Source organism: Microcebus murinus, chromosome 2 (genome assembly GCF_040939455.1).
Source record: "Microcebus murinus isolate Inina chromosome 2, M.murinus_Inina_mat1.0, whole genome shotgun sequence".
Lineage (NCBI taxonomy): Eukaryota > Metazoa > Chordata > Mammalia > Primates > Cheirogaleidae > Microcebus > Microcebus murinus.
The window spans coordinates 52795684-52811778 of NC_134105.1; the positions used below are offsets into that span (position 1 = coordinate 52795684).

The window sequence follows — 16095 nt, forward strand, 5'->3', positions numbered from 1 at the left end:
ATCCAGCTTGTAAAAGCTTAAAATAGCTCGGGAACCGTGGGGTTCCCGAGCCAACCATGGTTTAAGAGGCTTTCCCCCAGGACTTGTCATCCAGAGGGCTGCTTTGTACAAACTCCGAGAAGCAGCTTCTCTCAGTTTTGCCAATGCTTTGACGACCGACCGCAGAGCCAGCACCTCACCTTGTGCAAACAACAAGCCATTTCCCCATCCCGTGTGCTCTCCCACATCTGCAGTAGCGGCGCATTGGCAGCTCTGCTTCCCAGAGCCGCCAGCCATGTTCCAAGCCAGACCAGCGTGCCAGGGCCAGTTTGGGTAGTGATCAGAAAAGAGCAGACTCCCCAGCGAGACACACACACACACACACACAGACCCTCTGGCCTGACAGGCCCCTTCCTGGAAATCTGCTCCAACACAGTGCTATCATTCACTTTCTTGACAATTGTCATGCCCAAGGCAAGGGAGGGGACATGAGAGGTAGATCCAAACCAAACCCCTCTTGCACGACTTGTCATTTGACAAATGAGAGGACTGAGGCCCAGGGAGGTCGATTGCATTTTCATGGGCCACTGAACGTCAGAGCTGGGACTAGTCCCCAGGGTTTGTCTTGTCCCAAGGCTATTTTTTTGTCATCCTACTCCTCCCTTAACACATGGTTCCCATGTGCAGATGGCTTACAGGCATATTAAAAAAAAGTGACAGTCCAGAGCGTCAATGCTGCGGACCTGATGGGTGGTTCCTTCACTGTGTTTGGAGTCCAGGGGAAGGAACAGTCACGAGGGGCTTAATGGTAGGAGGAGACTTCATGCAGGAGACGGAGGAGCAGACTGGGCAGAGGCTGGCGGTGCTAGTGAAAGTGTTGGTGACACTGAGAAAAGAGTATGTTCAATAAGACTGGGGGCTGGGCACGGTGGCTCACGCCTGTAATCCTAGCACTCTGGGAGGCTGAGGTATGTGGATTGCTCAAGGTCAGGAGTTTGATACCAGCCTGAGCAAGAGTGAGACCCCATCTCTACTATAAATAGAAAGAAATTAATTGGCCAACTAACATGTATAGAAAAAATTAGCCAGGCATGGTGGCGCACGCTTGTAGTCCCAGCTACTTGGGAGGCTGAGGCAGAAGGATCGCTTGAGCCCAGGAGTTTGAGGTTGCTGTGAGCTAGGCTGACGCCAGGGCACTCACTCTAGCCTGGGCAACAAAGTGAGACTCTGTCTCAAAAAAAAAAAAAAAAGACTGGGACCATGGCTGAAAATGCAGCTTCAGAAGGGAAACACGGAGAGGTGGAGGAAGGGCAGGAACTCGTCACTGGACATGCCAGCCCTGGTCAGCACAGGCTCTGGAGCTCTGCTTTAGTTTCTAGGAGGTAAGGAGAGCCCATTAAAGCCCTAGTAAAAGTGTTAATAAAGTGCTGAGGGCTTGGGCTGGGGAACAGGCAGTAAGTCTGGAAAGGAAAGAGATAAGAACATTGAAAAGCTGACAGATGACAGGATGCTGAGAAAGAGAAAGTGGGAAAATGAACTAAGTCACAAAAGTGCAAGCTAATTTAAACAAACAAAATTAGCTAAAGGGAAAAGGGGATGGAAAATTTCTTCAAGAAAGTTATTCTAGAGTGGTCTTTCTTCAAAGCAGATCTGACAGGAATATTACCCTGCCTGTAAACTTCCAGTGGTTCTCTCAAAACCCAGGCCCCTTGGAATCACTTCCAGTTCCTGAAGCCTCAGTTTGCCAGTGATAAGATAAAAACAGCAATTTCCAGAATGCACCAGTCCTCCTTGGCCACCTCCTGCCTACCTGGAAAACACCACAGTCTCTCAGGGCTCAGCTCTAGTGTCACCTCATCACCCGTGCAGTGTGACCCTAAAGTCTCCCCCACCTCCATCCCTAGAGGCAAGCCCAGCCTTTGCTGTGCCCCCCGACGCCCTCTCTCTTAGAGGAAAAGCAGGCGGCACTGCTGGAGCCACATTAGAAACAGCCTGGCTGCAGGCTGAGCCGGGGCGTGGATCACTCACTGGCTGAGGTAGAGAGGAGTCCCTGGCTCCTGCCTCCCTGACAAGGCTGACAGCTTCTCTCACCTCAAAGCGTCAAGGGCCCACGGCGTTCCACCTGAGGCCAAGTAGGCAGTGCAGGTTGGGAGGCCTTTGGGAACCCTGGAGAAGGAGGTTGTCCAGGCCCCGTATACAGCAATGTGAGCCTCTTTCTCCTCCCTCCTCTCAGGAGAAGTCACAACTGCCGCTGGACAGGCTCCTGACGGCCTGGCCCGCTCCTGAAGAACCTGAGCCCCTGGTCATCAACGAAGTCCTTCCTCAAGTGACCTCAGTCTTCAGACATCCCCATCAGCCTCACTGGCCAGACAAGGGACAGGGAGTCCAAGGTCACCATACCTCTGAGGAAGACGCAGTGCACAGTGCCTCGAGCCCACCACCTCCGCAAGCTCTCCCAGCCGAGAGAAGACAACTAGTGGATCTCTACAGGGTGCTGGGCAGTAGGACCCCTGAAGCAAAGCCAGGAAACCCAGCCAGTCCCTTGACGGTCCTCCCAGTTGACTACCTTCCCACCCATGAGGGCTACTTGCCCTCCAGGCTAGATGAGGCTCCCCTCTCTGACCCTCTGGAAGAACTGGAGCCTCAGCACCTCTCTCTTTCTGTTTTCCCCTCGAGTTCCTTTCACCCACTCACCTTCTCCTGCGGTGAGAAGCTCACTCTGAGACAGTTAAAAATGGGGTGCGACTCCCCCATGCTCGATTGAGTGGTGAGACTTGAAACCTGGTAGGTCAGTGTGCCCCCAGCCAGCACAGCCTGCCCCATTCACCCAGCCCCTGCTCCTGCCGCCCTAGTCTCTGGGTGCTGCCGCCAGCTCTGCCTCAGCCGAGCAGGCCTGGTGAGTCTCGGAACTGGGAGTCGGCCCTCCCCAGAGCCTTAGGAGTACATCCTCCACCATGTGGGCCTCCAGACTCCAACCTGAGTTCCTGGCACATTGGAGTTTCTTGGCTATCCTGGCCAGAAAGGGAAAAGGGGAGGAGAGTGGAAACCAAACCTCTTGCTAGTAATGGCAAGCTGGCCAGCGGCCCATTCATGCAACTATTCATAAAGCATGTACCAGCCCTGTGCTCTGGATCAGTACTGTGCAGTAGACCTTGCTGAGATGATGGGCATGTCCTGCCTCTGTGCTGTCCGTTACAGTAGACACTAGCCACACTGGCTGTTAACCACTTGGAACGTGTCTAGCTGGACTGAGGAACTGAATTTTGATTACAATTAAATGAAAATAGCCACACACGGCTAGTGGCTGCTGTGCTGGGGAGTGAAGCTCTACACTGGTGAGAATTACAGGGAGACTTCAGAACAAATCAACCTAGGGTTATGGATGAGGACATAAAAGACACTGGTGAATACGGTGGTCATGACTGTCCTCATTGGTGGAAGTCTAAGAATGTACCTTCTTCCTAGTTTTGCTAGTTTATTGTTTTATTTTGCCTTCACCCTTTCCCAGTGAACCCAGGGCAGCGTGACGGCGGGGAGCTACTGCAAACTCGCAGTAGGACCTTGGCGAGCCAGCCTCCCCCCTCAATCCTGTGTTCTTATAAAGGGCGGGACCAACGGTTCCTTGTTTCCTCTTTATTTGTTATAGCAGCTGCTGCCTTCAAGGCCAGGACCATCTCAGGGTCTAAGAGCCCAGCGTCCAAGGTAGCACTCACAAGGTGTCTGTCCCCTTCTCCTGAGGACATTCATTCTGCTTTCATTCCCCACGAAGACTCTGAGTTGGTTCTCTTGATCGCTCAAGTGGAGCCTGTAAGGTAGTCCCTTTTCCACAGCACGAGCTTGGGATATAACCTGTGTCTTGCTCATTAAAGCTGTGGCCCCTGGCTTGGCAGCCTCGCTGGCCTGCTGCTGCTCTATCCCTTCATTATAGACACTTCTGCCAAGCTGGTAGGGAAGAGTCTTGGTCTAAACTACTAATAGTATTTGTCCCAAAAGATCAGGATGAAAGATCCAAGAGCCTTTCTCTCTCTCTTTTTTTTTTTTTTTAGACAGTCACTGTGTTGCCCAGGCTAGAGTGTCGTGGCATCAGCCTAGCTCACAGCAACCTCAAACTCCTGGGCTCAAACGATCCTCCTGCCTCAGCCTCCCGAGTAGCTGGGACTACAGGCATGCACCCCCATGCCCAGCTAATTTTCTCTCTATATATTTTTAGTTGGCCAATTAATTTCTTTCTATTTTTAGTAGAGACAGGTTCTTGCTCTTGCTCAGGCTCGTCTCCAACTCCTGACCTTGAGCGATCCTCCCACCTCGGCCTCCCAGAGTGCTAGGATTACAGGCGTGAGCCACCGCGCCCGTCCAAAGAACCTTTGTCTTAAATCCCTGTCAAGCCTGGTGCCAACATTCCCCTCCACCCCACCACACACGCACACTAACCCTGGAGCTGAGGTGGCTCTTCTTCTCTCTTTTGATGTCCATTTAACGAAGTATTTGTTGCAAACGTATACTCCTTCCCTAACCCACCAAACTAGAAATGTGTCCCTACACAGCCGCGTCCTATGTAAATAACTGTTCTCAGCCTTTGGTTTGCCGGATTTCCCTCAGAGCTCTAGCAAATGAGCGATGGACATTCGCTCTGCTTGTTCACGTTGAGACGCTTGACTCACCCTTGCTTCCTGCTATTCCAGACTTAACGTACATATTCTCTCAGGCCTTCTCTGAAAAGCCTGTGCTCCTGCCTTTGCATCCGTATCCTCCCTGCTGAGCTCCCGAGCCGCACCCCACACCACGGTCCTTGCGCCTCGGCATCAGCCTGGCTTGTCTGCCCCAGGGACGTAGTGCCCTGACTGCTCCTCACGGGCCATGGCAGGGCCACCTCCCCCTAAGAAGGCCAACCTACTGCCTCGGCAGTGGGAGCTAACTTCACTGCTTTCTTACAATACCCATTTTTTTCTCTCTTTGGCTTCCTTGGTTATCTGTTACCCATCTTAGTCCCCCTTCCCCCAACCCCATGTCCATAACGCCCAACTCCGAGTCTGCCATTTTACGCTTCCCTGCACACGTATCCTTTCCTTTCCTTTAAAGCCCCACGTGATACTTACAGGACTCATTTGTCTTCCACCACTCCACAAAACCCACTCCACACACTTTTTTAAGGCCTTCCTTGACTCGTAAAGGCTCTTTGCAAGGACGCTGCGGCCTCCTCGGTGTGCCCAAGCGTGGTATCACATATCCCTCTACTGGACTGCAGGCGACTTGGAAGCAGGAATCATGGCGCTGCCTCCCCGGCACTGTTCCTGGTCCAGAGTAGCTACGAATAAAAAGTAAACACTGGCACCTGCCATTGCTTCTGTCTTATTCCTTCTGTTCCAGAAGCCAGTCCATCTGTGCCTTCCTCCTCTTTACTGGGACAATTAGGTTTGCATTTGCTCCTCTTCATTCCAGCCCCCATTTTCCTCCTTTTATTGACAACACTGCTGTGATACACGTAGGGGTGTTTCATTTTAAAGACATATTTAAGCGTGCTTTTGGCAGCTTGCTCTGCCAGATAAAATGTCCTCTTTCCATGAATGACAGAGAATGGGGTAACCTTGTTCTGCCATTGCCCCAAATAGTTTACACAATCTGCCCTTCTGTCCCCTTCCCCCAGTCAAAACCCCAAATCAGGTTGCTGGGTTTCCCAGGACTATGTGGAGCTCAGCAACAGACAGCCAGGCTTTCATTCCTCAGGAAAATGAGCAATAATTTTAAATCCTGACTCCTGATATACATATCCCAAAGCCAACCCAGAGATCTCTGCTTTATTGAAACACATCAGATTCCTTAACTGTGTGGGACCCAAGTACTATAAATAGAGTCCCTAAGTTCATTCTTAATGAAGTCACGGGAATCCCCATCATCAATTCTTGTGAGATCCTCTTGTTTCTTGAAGGCCCTCTCTCTTTCCTAGAAGATTCTATTTCCTGGGCTTCTGTCTACCTTAAAGGCAATAGGAAAGTCAAACTACTGTTTAGTTTTTTCCCTTTACTGCCTTCTTCCCTCTCTCCGCACGCCCCTCCCTCCTGATTTTTTAGCTTCCATTAAACAGCCTACAGCTGCAACTCACCTTGCCTTTGGTGAGGCTAGCAAAAGAGATGCCAAACTAGGCTCATTCTAGTATAGTCAACTCCCCATGTTTGCTTCTTGTTTTTTCTCCACCAGGTTCTGTCCTTTTCTGTCACCTGATGCAGTTGTCACCTTTGAAAGGCACCACTCAAGCCCTCCAAAGGAGGCTTCTTTTTCTCTTCCGAGCCTGCAGGACCCACAGACGTTCACATTATCCACTTTCACGACTTGATAGCCGAACCTTCATGAGTAAAACACCCTCTCAAACAAGAGATCAGAAAGGTCTCTTCTTCCCCTTAAAAAAAGAAAAGTAGTACTTGCTTCAGCAGCACATATACTAAAATTGGAATGATACAGAGAAGATTAGCATGGCCCCTGTGCAAGGATAACAAGTTTTATAACATTTAAAAAAAGAAAGAAAAAAAGAAAAGCAATTCAATCAGTTGGCTGATAGAAATAATTAAATCTTTACATCACAATTTACACCAGAGTAAATTTCCAATAAATTAAAATTAGAACCCTGCAAAGCTCACACATACAAACTAGATAAAAATATTTACAACAAATGCCAAAAATAGCTTCCTCAATAAAGCACTCTTACAGATCAATATGAAAAAAGCCAATACTTCAAAACAAGAAATGGATTCTGAGTGGGCAATTCACAAAATATGCATTAATGGCCAATAAGTATGCAAAAACAATTGCCTATAATAAAAATGAAAATTAGATAGTACATTTCACTTACCAGATTAGCAAAATTTACAGAAAAATTAGCCAGTATTAATCAAGGAAACTGAAGCTCACAATCAGGAGTGTTAGTTGGCCCTTTCCTGGAGGGCAGTTGGGCAATATTCCATAAAATTTGAATCAGCAGCTCCACTCCTAGCAACGTAGGCTAAGGAATAGCATAAATATCCTAAACTGAATGCAGAATTCCTCAACAGTATTGATTAAAATAGTAGGGTGTAAGGAGGAGAGAGCCTTAAATGCCCTTCAGGAGGGACCTAGTTAAATTATGATATATCTATAAAATGAAACACTGAGTTTCAAGGAATCTAAGATTCCACCAGTTTTAAGACACCTTGTTAGTTTATGTTCTAAGTAGGAAAAAATGCTAATGAAACTGTAATATGCTATCAATTTCTATAATGCATTTTTTTACATTTTAATGTGCCTGAAATTGGGATAGATCTTAGAATTGATAAAAAGCATAATATACAGTCTTTTTAAAGAAGAGTATTTTCGCCAGGTACGGTGGCTCATGCCTGTAATCCCAGCACTTTGGGTGACCAGAGCCAACTCCTCTTGAGGCCAGGAGTTGGAGACCAACCTGGGCAATATAGCAAGACCCTCATCTCTACAAAAAAAAAAAAAATTAGCCAGGCGTGGTGGTGCATGCCTGTAGTCCTAGCTACTTGGGAGGCTGAAGCAGGAGGATCACTTGAGCCCAAGAATTCAAGGCTGCAGTGAGCTAGGATCCCACCACTGCACTCCAGCCTTGGTAACAGAGCAAGATCCTCTTTAAAAAAATAGAAAGTGTAACAATATTTGACATGGAAATGGTCAGTTACAAAAGGCTGAATAATCTCACTTTTATAAATCAATGCAAAAACAGATTCTGAAAGAATATAAACCAAAATGCTAACAGTGGTTCTCTGTCTAGATATGTTTTAAATTATATCTTTGCATTCTTTTAGTTGCCAAAACTCATTGCTCTTGTAATTGAATAAAGTCAATAAAATATTACCAATTTTTTTCAAAGACCTGAGACAGTGGGTCTAGAGACAAACACTACTGACTACTTTCTTTGTGGCCCTTGTTTCTTTCACCCTCCATCTTCGGTGTCTGGCACTTTCATTGGCCCTTAGTGCTCCTGTCAAAGGATAGAAAAGGTTAAAATAGATGACACAACCAGGTGAGGTTAGGGTAGGGATATTAAGGTCATAATTGACGTAATGATCTTTGAAGTCCGGTTTATATAACAAGCCAATTTTTGCCAAACTCCCATTCTATCAGGAATTGTTAACAATGGTCGATAACATTTAACACAGTACTTAGTGCATGGAGTTTTCAAGGGCTGTAACTCAGTTCTCACCACCACTGGTTAAGGCAGTGTTATTGCCATTTTACAGATGAGGAAATGAAATACCAATTGTTAAGCATTTAGGTCATTAAATATGAAATGTCTGATTTCAAAAGTTTAGTTTATTATATCTCAAACAAGAAGCAGTACAATTAATCAAACTATTGACACAGTTTTAGCATCTTAACAGTAGCTTGCTTATGCCAGCAGTGAAGAATCCTGGAGAACAAACAGCAATGGAATCGCAAAAGGCATTTTCCACAGCTTGTCGAGAGTTGAATATTTTTCCTTGCAAGAAGTGGTCCAAATTCCTTCAGAGTAGAAGGGGTGGGGGAGAAGTGGTCCCAACCCCCAGACTGGTACTGTCTGCAGCCAGTTAAGGGACTGGGCCTCAGAGCTCTGCTACCCAGCCCCCCAAGAAACTTAGGAAACAGGATGGGGGAGGCAGGTAGAGCAGGAGGTGAGCTGCAGGCCAGCAAGCAAAGCTTTTACCGCCTGAGCTCCCCCTCCATACAAACACCCCTCAAACCCCTGCCCAGTCTGTGGAAAATTTGTCTTCCATGAAACTGGTCCCTGGTGACAAAAAGGTTGGGGACTGCTGGTCCAAAGCCTGGAAGAAGTGGTAGTCAGTTGGTGCAAGCTCTGGCGAGTATGGTGGATGACAAGAGTTTCCAAATGAAGCTGCGGTAGTTTGAGCAGCGTTGTTTTTCGAGACACGTAGTCTGTCTCAAATTATCTCTTCTGATGGATGGTGAAAGGGGCCACCGTTCTTGAAGTAATGGTGATCAATGGGAAGATAATTTTTTAAAAAATGGTTATTTTAAAGGCTCTAGGACAATCCTCTTGCAAGAGGATTGGCCTGTCTCTATTGACGAATATCACCTGCTTAATCATGAGCATCCTCATCATTTTGTTCAATTAGGTTGCAGTAGACATCACTAATCGACTGACGAGGCTTCATGAAGCAATAGTGGATAATACCAGCACGGGAGCACCAAACAAACACCATTAGCTTTTTGTTATGAATATTCAGTTTCAGACAGAGTTTTGGCACTTCATCTCTATCCAACCATTGTGCTGAATGCTTGCGATTGTCAAAAAGAATCCATTTTTCATCACACATAACAATATGGTGTAGAAATGGTTCACCTTTGTGTCATGACGGCAAAGGCAACGTTTTCCTGGAAGGGAAAACGGTGCTGGCAGACAAATCCGTGCTTAGGCATGCTCACCTGGGTTTTTTAAGGAGTAGCTAGCACCAGTGTTGAAAAAATCATTACTTTTAAGTGTTCTTTCACCACTATTTCACCATCCTCAAGACACCAGGCATTTCACCAGCATTTTTAGAGGAGCAGTTTATTGAGCTCACAGCCTAAGGTGATTTCTCATAGAGATTTCTATGTCGAAGCCTAGGTAAGGGGTATTTCGGAGAAGTCGGTCCTAGAGCCTTTAAAATAACCATTCTTTAAATAATTATCTTCCCATCGATCACCATTACTTCAAGAACGGTGGCCCCTTTCACCATCCATCAGAAGAGATAATTTCTCTTCTGATGCTTGTTAATCCATCTATCCAGCTTCTTTACCTTGCCCATTTGTTTCAAATGCTCCAGTATTGTTGGAATAGTAATGTCAAACCTTGCCAATTCATGTGTAGATTGAGATGGATTCGATTCCACTACAGCTTTTAGCTCATCACTCTCCACCTTGGTATCAGGTCACCCACATAGCTCATTTTCAAGATTAAAATCACCAGAATGGAACTTCTCGAACCATCGATGTACTGTCTTCATTAGCCACATTCTTCTCAAACACTTTGATATTTTGAGCTGTCTGTGGCACATTGGTTCCATGACAGAACTCAGATTCAAAATCACAAATTTTTGACTTATCCATGGTTTCACAAAAATTGCTCTAAAAAAAAAAATTTAAAAGATAATCACAAGCCAAAACGTGCAATTGAAAGAATGAGGATGTACCTTCACAATAAAAAACAATAAGTGTCAAAGTGAAATGTCAGGGATATCAACTGTCAGTGTACTTAAAGGAAATCAGACATTCCATACTTATTAACACCTAATACCAGTTTGCAGAGCATAAGTATTAACTACTCTCTACTTCTACTCTATGCAAATGACTGTTTTACAAATTTACATCAATTGGGATTCTGACTGTAGTTGATTCTGTGATTCTATAAAAATCTTTGACTACTACAAAGACTTCTGAAATACATTCAGGCCAAAGAGTTATTTTTACTATGCAACCAAAAACTGATGTTTCCTTATTAAGTTCTAGTTCATTCTTGGTTCTTGAGAAATCATTAAGTGCCTTTCCTTTATCTTATTATGGTCATTGGTTCCATACTTTGCTAGCAATCACTTCTTTTATTTACAAGTGTCAAAACCATTCTAAAGCTGGTTCTTCTAAGACCTTAATAACATCTCTAAGAAACATACAAACATATTAAGTGCTGCCATGGAGTCCCTTTAGGTCAATTCAGACCACTTTCCAAGTTCCCTGACTTGAAGGAATTCTCGCATTAAGAAATGCTGGCATTGCCTATGCAAGACAATGTTTGGTGAGGTTCAAAATAGCTCCCCTTTCCAATTTCAGACATTTTGCCACTTACAGGTCAATAGGACCCAAGGAAACACTATCAAGGCTATGATGACATTCTCAGAGAATAAACTGTTCTCAAAGGCCCTTAATTTTCATTGGAAAGGCAAGAACACCCACTCTCAGGGCATTTTCACTGGTTCAAAAACCTGTAAAAACTATCAAAATTAAATGAAAATTAGCAACAAAACAAAAAAACTGTTCCTTTATGAAAGTCAGTTCACTTGCTAAAATGACAGTGTCTCCCTGCACATTAGCTTTGAGAATCTGGCCTTCATAACCTGAGGACATTTTTCTTGTATGGTCCAAACCCAAGAGCTGGGAGTCAGCCTCCCTTCCCTCTCCCCACAACCAAGTATATCTCAAGGTGAAAATAGGACTTCCCAAGATTTCATTTAGAAACAGAAATCTTACTTTATTTATACCATTACAAAGGAAGTAAAAGAGCATTTTGCCTTCTTTTCACAACACTAGAAATTACTTGTTTCCTAAATTTTTTTTCTTCATCTGTCATACTCAACTCAAATTGACTGAATTCCTTTGCATTCCTGTAAATACTTAGTTTACCCCCTCTGATCTGTCAATGGCAGAGTACCTTTCAGAGCAGCTGCAGAGGTGGCTTTTTTAAAAAAAACTACATCCACTTTTGACCTGCTTATAACAGATTAAAATAACTTGCAAGGACAGTCAAGTCAGTAAGTCATTTCTTCAGCTATAGATGCAATCTTCAAATCAATTAAAAATTTTTCCTCTAAAAATCTGTATTTTTAAATTTTAATAACCCTAAGTAGCAAGAGATTGATGATACCAAAAAAAGGAAACATTCATGCTCTCCTGTAACTGAGAAGTGCTGGTTAAGTTATTCAATCAACGGTTTACTGGCAATTTTCTCTTATTGTCTATTTCCTCCTGAAGAGAACTTCTCAGAGATTTTAAGTACTTTTACTTAGCATTATATAGCATCCAAAGCACTTCTTAAGTCAATATGACTTCCAGCTCCAGCATTTAACTCAAGACACGGGATGTCAGTCCAATTAATAAAACCACTTCTATCTGCTGGATTCTGTTGATATACAGTGACAATTTTCAAGGTATACTGTTATGAACAAAATGCAGCAGTGTGAGGCACTCGCAATATACCATCTAGGTATATTTTTTTCCCCATGACCAATGAACATCTGCCTTAAAAATCCAACCCAGGTTTCCCATACATTCTTCAGAAGCTAATTTAAACTTTAGTACCTAAGCAAAGCCTTGGCAAATATGTAAGGAATGTACTACAAAATTTGGAATATTGTTATACTGAAACCAAATTATTAATAACTGTAGTTTCTAAGGGAAAGTTCTTCTTTTACCCCCCCCCCAAATGGAACTGTGTTAGTTTTCCTGGGAATTCTGAATTTCCAGGGGAATACACAAGTAAACCAATTGCCTATCTCTAAACAGAATGAGGTGTCCAGTTCACCAAACATAAAGGCCTAAACATATTCAGTCATGTAATGGGGAAAAAGGAAAACCATCTTCTTTGATGTAGTCAATTTATTTCCAAATTCACCCCAGAAATCTGAGCACTTAGACAAATGTCTAAACATGTGTACTTGTCTAAGTATGGTCAGTGTGATTGCCAAATGAAGCAACGTATTTTTGTGTATTATTACAGCCCAGGTATAAAACATGGAATTCATGAAAAGTTCCCAAAATAAAATAAAATTTTTCTTGGACATTATTTGCTAACATTTTAGTCCCAAATTCTAAGCGATCAAATGTCAAGAACCAAGTTAACTTGGACCACTTTAAACAGAATCTTTCTTCATTCTAGGTATACAAGAACGAATGCTATTTCTTCAGAGATCGTCTTAGATCCTCAAGTCTAGGAAGAAAAATTAACCACAACTGCAATCAAGGTGATAATTGCAAACTCATACAATCATCCAAAGATAAGCTACTTCCCATTTCCCTACTCACTAACACATTATCAAAGTCCTGATGGTAGCCTTTCACTTTCCACATTTCCATACCAGTAACATGTAATGCAACCATAAAGCTACTCAAGGTCAGTTCAGAGCAATTGTCTGATCACCATGAATCAAATAAGATTTTTTAAAAGTCCATAATGAATCAGAATTACCAGATTATGTTACCACCAGGTATCTTTTATATAGTCTTCCACTCACAAATCTTGGGAAGAGTACTCATACAAGCCCGCTGAGAATTGCCACATCCTTCCAAATGGACAGCAAAATGGACAAACATTACTAATTTAAAACACTAAGTAAGGGCTGGGTGTGGTGGCTCATGCCTGTAGTCTTAGCACTTTGGGAGGCTAAGGTGGAGGATTGCATGAGGCCAGGAGTTCAAGACAAGCCTGGGAAATAGAGAACCCCATCTCTACAATTTAAAAAAAAAAAAAAAGAAACCAACTATGTACTAAGTACATAGATTAAACCTCAAAAACATAACTTGATAAATTATTTTCTAACTTGTATGGACATTTCTCACCTTCTCCTTCCATTTGGAAGTGAACAACTGACTCCTGGTTATTTAGTGTATCAGTAATCAATAGCACAAAACCTAAATTCTGCCCAAATGGGCATTCTAAGCTCTAAAAACTGCAGTCTCCAGAAGGCATTAATTTCTGCCCCAGCTCAACCTATGGAGTTTATGTTTTCTTACCTATATAAAATGCTCAGAATTCTCATGGAAAAATCAATAATCACAACAGAAAGCTTACCCTAAGTGACTTGAGAAGTGTCACTAAATGTGAAACATTAACAACAATCATGGCATTAGGATTACTTTTATAGCAGATTTATGCTTCCCTGAACAGCTTTCAAAATACACTCTAAGTTGCAAGCTACATCATTTTTCTTAAAAATTACAAAACCGGCTTTACTAAAAAGCTATCAGATATCTTGCCCATATTCTGACTATAGAGGTGGAAAGTTTGCTTTAAAATTACTTTCCATTCACAGCTTCCCATAGAGTAGGACCATTTAACTTATACCTAATTTTAAAAGAACTGCTGATCTGGCAGTGACAGCTTAGATTAGGGGTCAGCAAACATTTTTTGTAAATGGCCAGATGTCATAGGCTTTGTGGGCTACCTACTTTCTTTGTGGCAGTTTTTTTAACCCATTAAAAATGTAAAAGCCACTGTTAGCTCAGGGATGTACAAAAACAGGCCACAGGCTGAAGTTCACTAAACACTAACTTAAATACAGCACTTTAAACAAAACTCATTTCCAATGTTCATACTTTTATGAACATTGTTCATACTTAGTGCCCAAGACATTGACGGCTTTAACAGTTCATCTTTATAACCTAACCACTTTCTGAAATTAACCTTCTCATGTTTAGGTTACAACCTTGCTTTCCCTATATTCTTGGATTTACTAAATTCCTCAGCCTAACTTATTTCAATCCCTTTTCATATAATCTTCAAACTTAAAAAAAATCAAGATTCTCAAGTTGAGAGAGTCATGCCCAGGGTTAAAGGGTATCCCAGGCACAGCTCAAATAGTAACTGAAACAAATTTCTGAAAGCTGCCATTTAATATTCAATTATCAATAAAACCTGACAATTTTGCAAATGTTGATAAACTATTTCATTAATTACTAGGGTCCAGAAGTTCAAGTAGGTATCATTTCTGTCTTGCTATTAATTATACTCTATAAAGCATAGTAGTAATCAAAGTTCTGAGCTTTCTCAGGTCAAAGAGCTGGCTTTTAAGTATTCAGACTCACTAATCACTTACATATTAACCTCATTACAATTACAAACGTTTGGGTTAGAACCTATTTTCTAAGCACTTATTTAGAAAAGTAGAACAGCAAGAACCTGAGATCCCTAGAATTTGCTACACCAGTTAGCTCAACACTGGACTCCATTAATATACCTGTACAATCTTACCTTTAAAGTCAACATCAGTTAGGTTCTAGCAGCTTCACATTGCTCAAGTTTTTAAAAACCTTAATACCTGTTAGTTCCTTCTACACACTAGCGCTTTCTTAAAGATATATTTTTAAAATCCAATACACAATATTTAGACTTTGTATGCAACTCCCTAGAAGAATAATTTTCCTATTTCAGTGCAACCATCTTTAGCAATTAGAAAAATAACATAATCCAAATGAATACTTAATATTCTCCCTTCAAACCCATATCAAAAATGTCCCAAATATATTTACAACCCTGGAGATGATGTGTCCTGCTTCCATTTTAAAAATAAAACTGAGTTAAGTAACTAGATATATAGTACCTGGTGACACTTTTAAGTTTTTAATAACTTCACAGGTCTCAAAATAGTGTTTTGCTAATAAACTTTCCCTGATCACTTCAACACAAGCTGTTAATGTCTAAAATTTCTGCTCTAGAATCATTTCCATTTAAAAGCATCAAGATATAAAAGTTCACCTAAAACATTAGCTGCCTTTACTATTTTAGGGCTCTGTACCCACTAAGCGATTTTTCCCTTGGGGTATTACACTGTTTGTCAATAAAAGGAGGCCATTTAGTATGATTAACTTTCATCCTCAAAAAATGATTTGCTAAAAAGTGACAATTATCAGTCCTTGAAATTCACATTTTATAAGAATCCAACTTTCCCTTCTGAAGTGGGAAAGGGGAAAAAAAGAAACGAAAAATAGAATTCAACTTTCCCAACTAAAGCAGTAATTAACATAGGTACCCTTCCCAAATGCGATTCAACAGCCTTGCGTAGCAAATAAAAATCCTACATAAAGTCTAAAAATATGAGCATTACATCTTGCAGGTATGCACACAGGGCAGAAACCAGGAAAAACAGGACGATAAATGGGTTCCTATTGGTTTTTATGACTTTTATGAAGTGAGCATGAAAATAAATCTTTATTTTCAGTTATTACCCACCAGTTAGAGAAAGTTAGGTTCACAGTTTTAGCTCTTGACACAAAGTGAACTAGGAGGCAAATTTATATCAGATACAACTAATGGACCAACTTTTTAAGTTCAGGCTATCTAGAAAGCTTGCAACATCCCAGATATTGCTGTTTATTCCCGTGACAGCAATGGGTGACAGTGAGTATAACTTGTGTTCTTAATAGCAGGTGCTTTCTATAACATGTTGCTGAAAATCAAGAGGTTTATACACATGTCACATGTTCAGAAATGAGTTAGATACTTCAAAGTCTAAACACACTGATTTAGGAGTGGGTATGTTGCAATCTCAAGAGGGGTCAATAGTCCATATGGACTAAATTAATACTTGCCTCTGGGTATCAGGTATGTTTGTAAATATTAGACATTAGCACCAGTGCAGAACATGCTCAGCATAAGATCGA

The 16095-nt window shown here is 42.3% G+C and overlaps 1 protein-coding gene and 1 pseudogene across 3 annotated transcripts in view; both read left to right on the top strand.

Moving 5' to 3' along the window:
* Positions 1–7190, top strand: part of IL12RB2 (interleukin 12 receptor subunit beta 2) — an 87508-nt gene extending 80318 nt beyond the window's left edge. For 2 of the 3 annotated variants that reach the window (XM_075999230.1, XM_012767234.3), the window contains exon 15: positions 2213–7190. In XM_075999230.1, the coding sequence (XP_075855345.1) occupies positions 2213–2743 (531 nt within the window). In that variant the 3' untranslated portion in view covers positions 2744–7190. The remainder of the gene's footprint in view (positions 1–2212) is intronic. The other variant, XM_012767235.3, reaches the window with a different exon arrangement.
* Positions 6392–6486, top strand: LOC142869753 (uncharacterized; annotated as a pseudogene).
* Positions 7191–16095: the final 8905 nt, after the last annotated feature.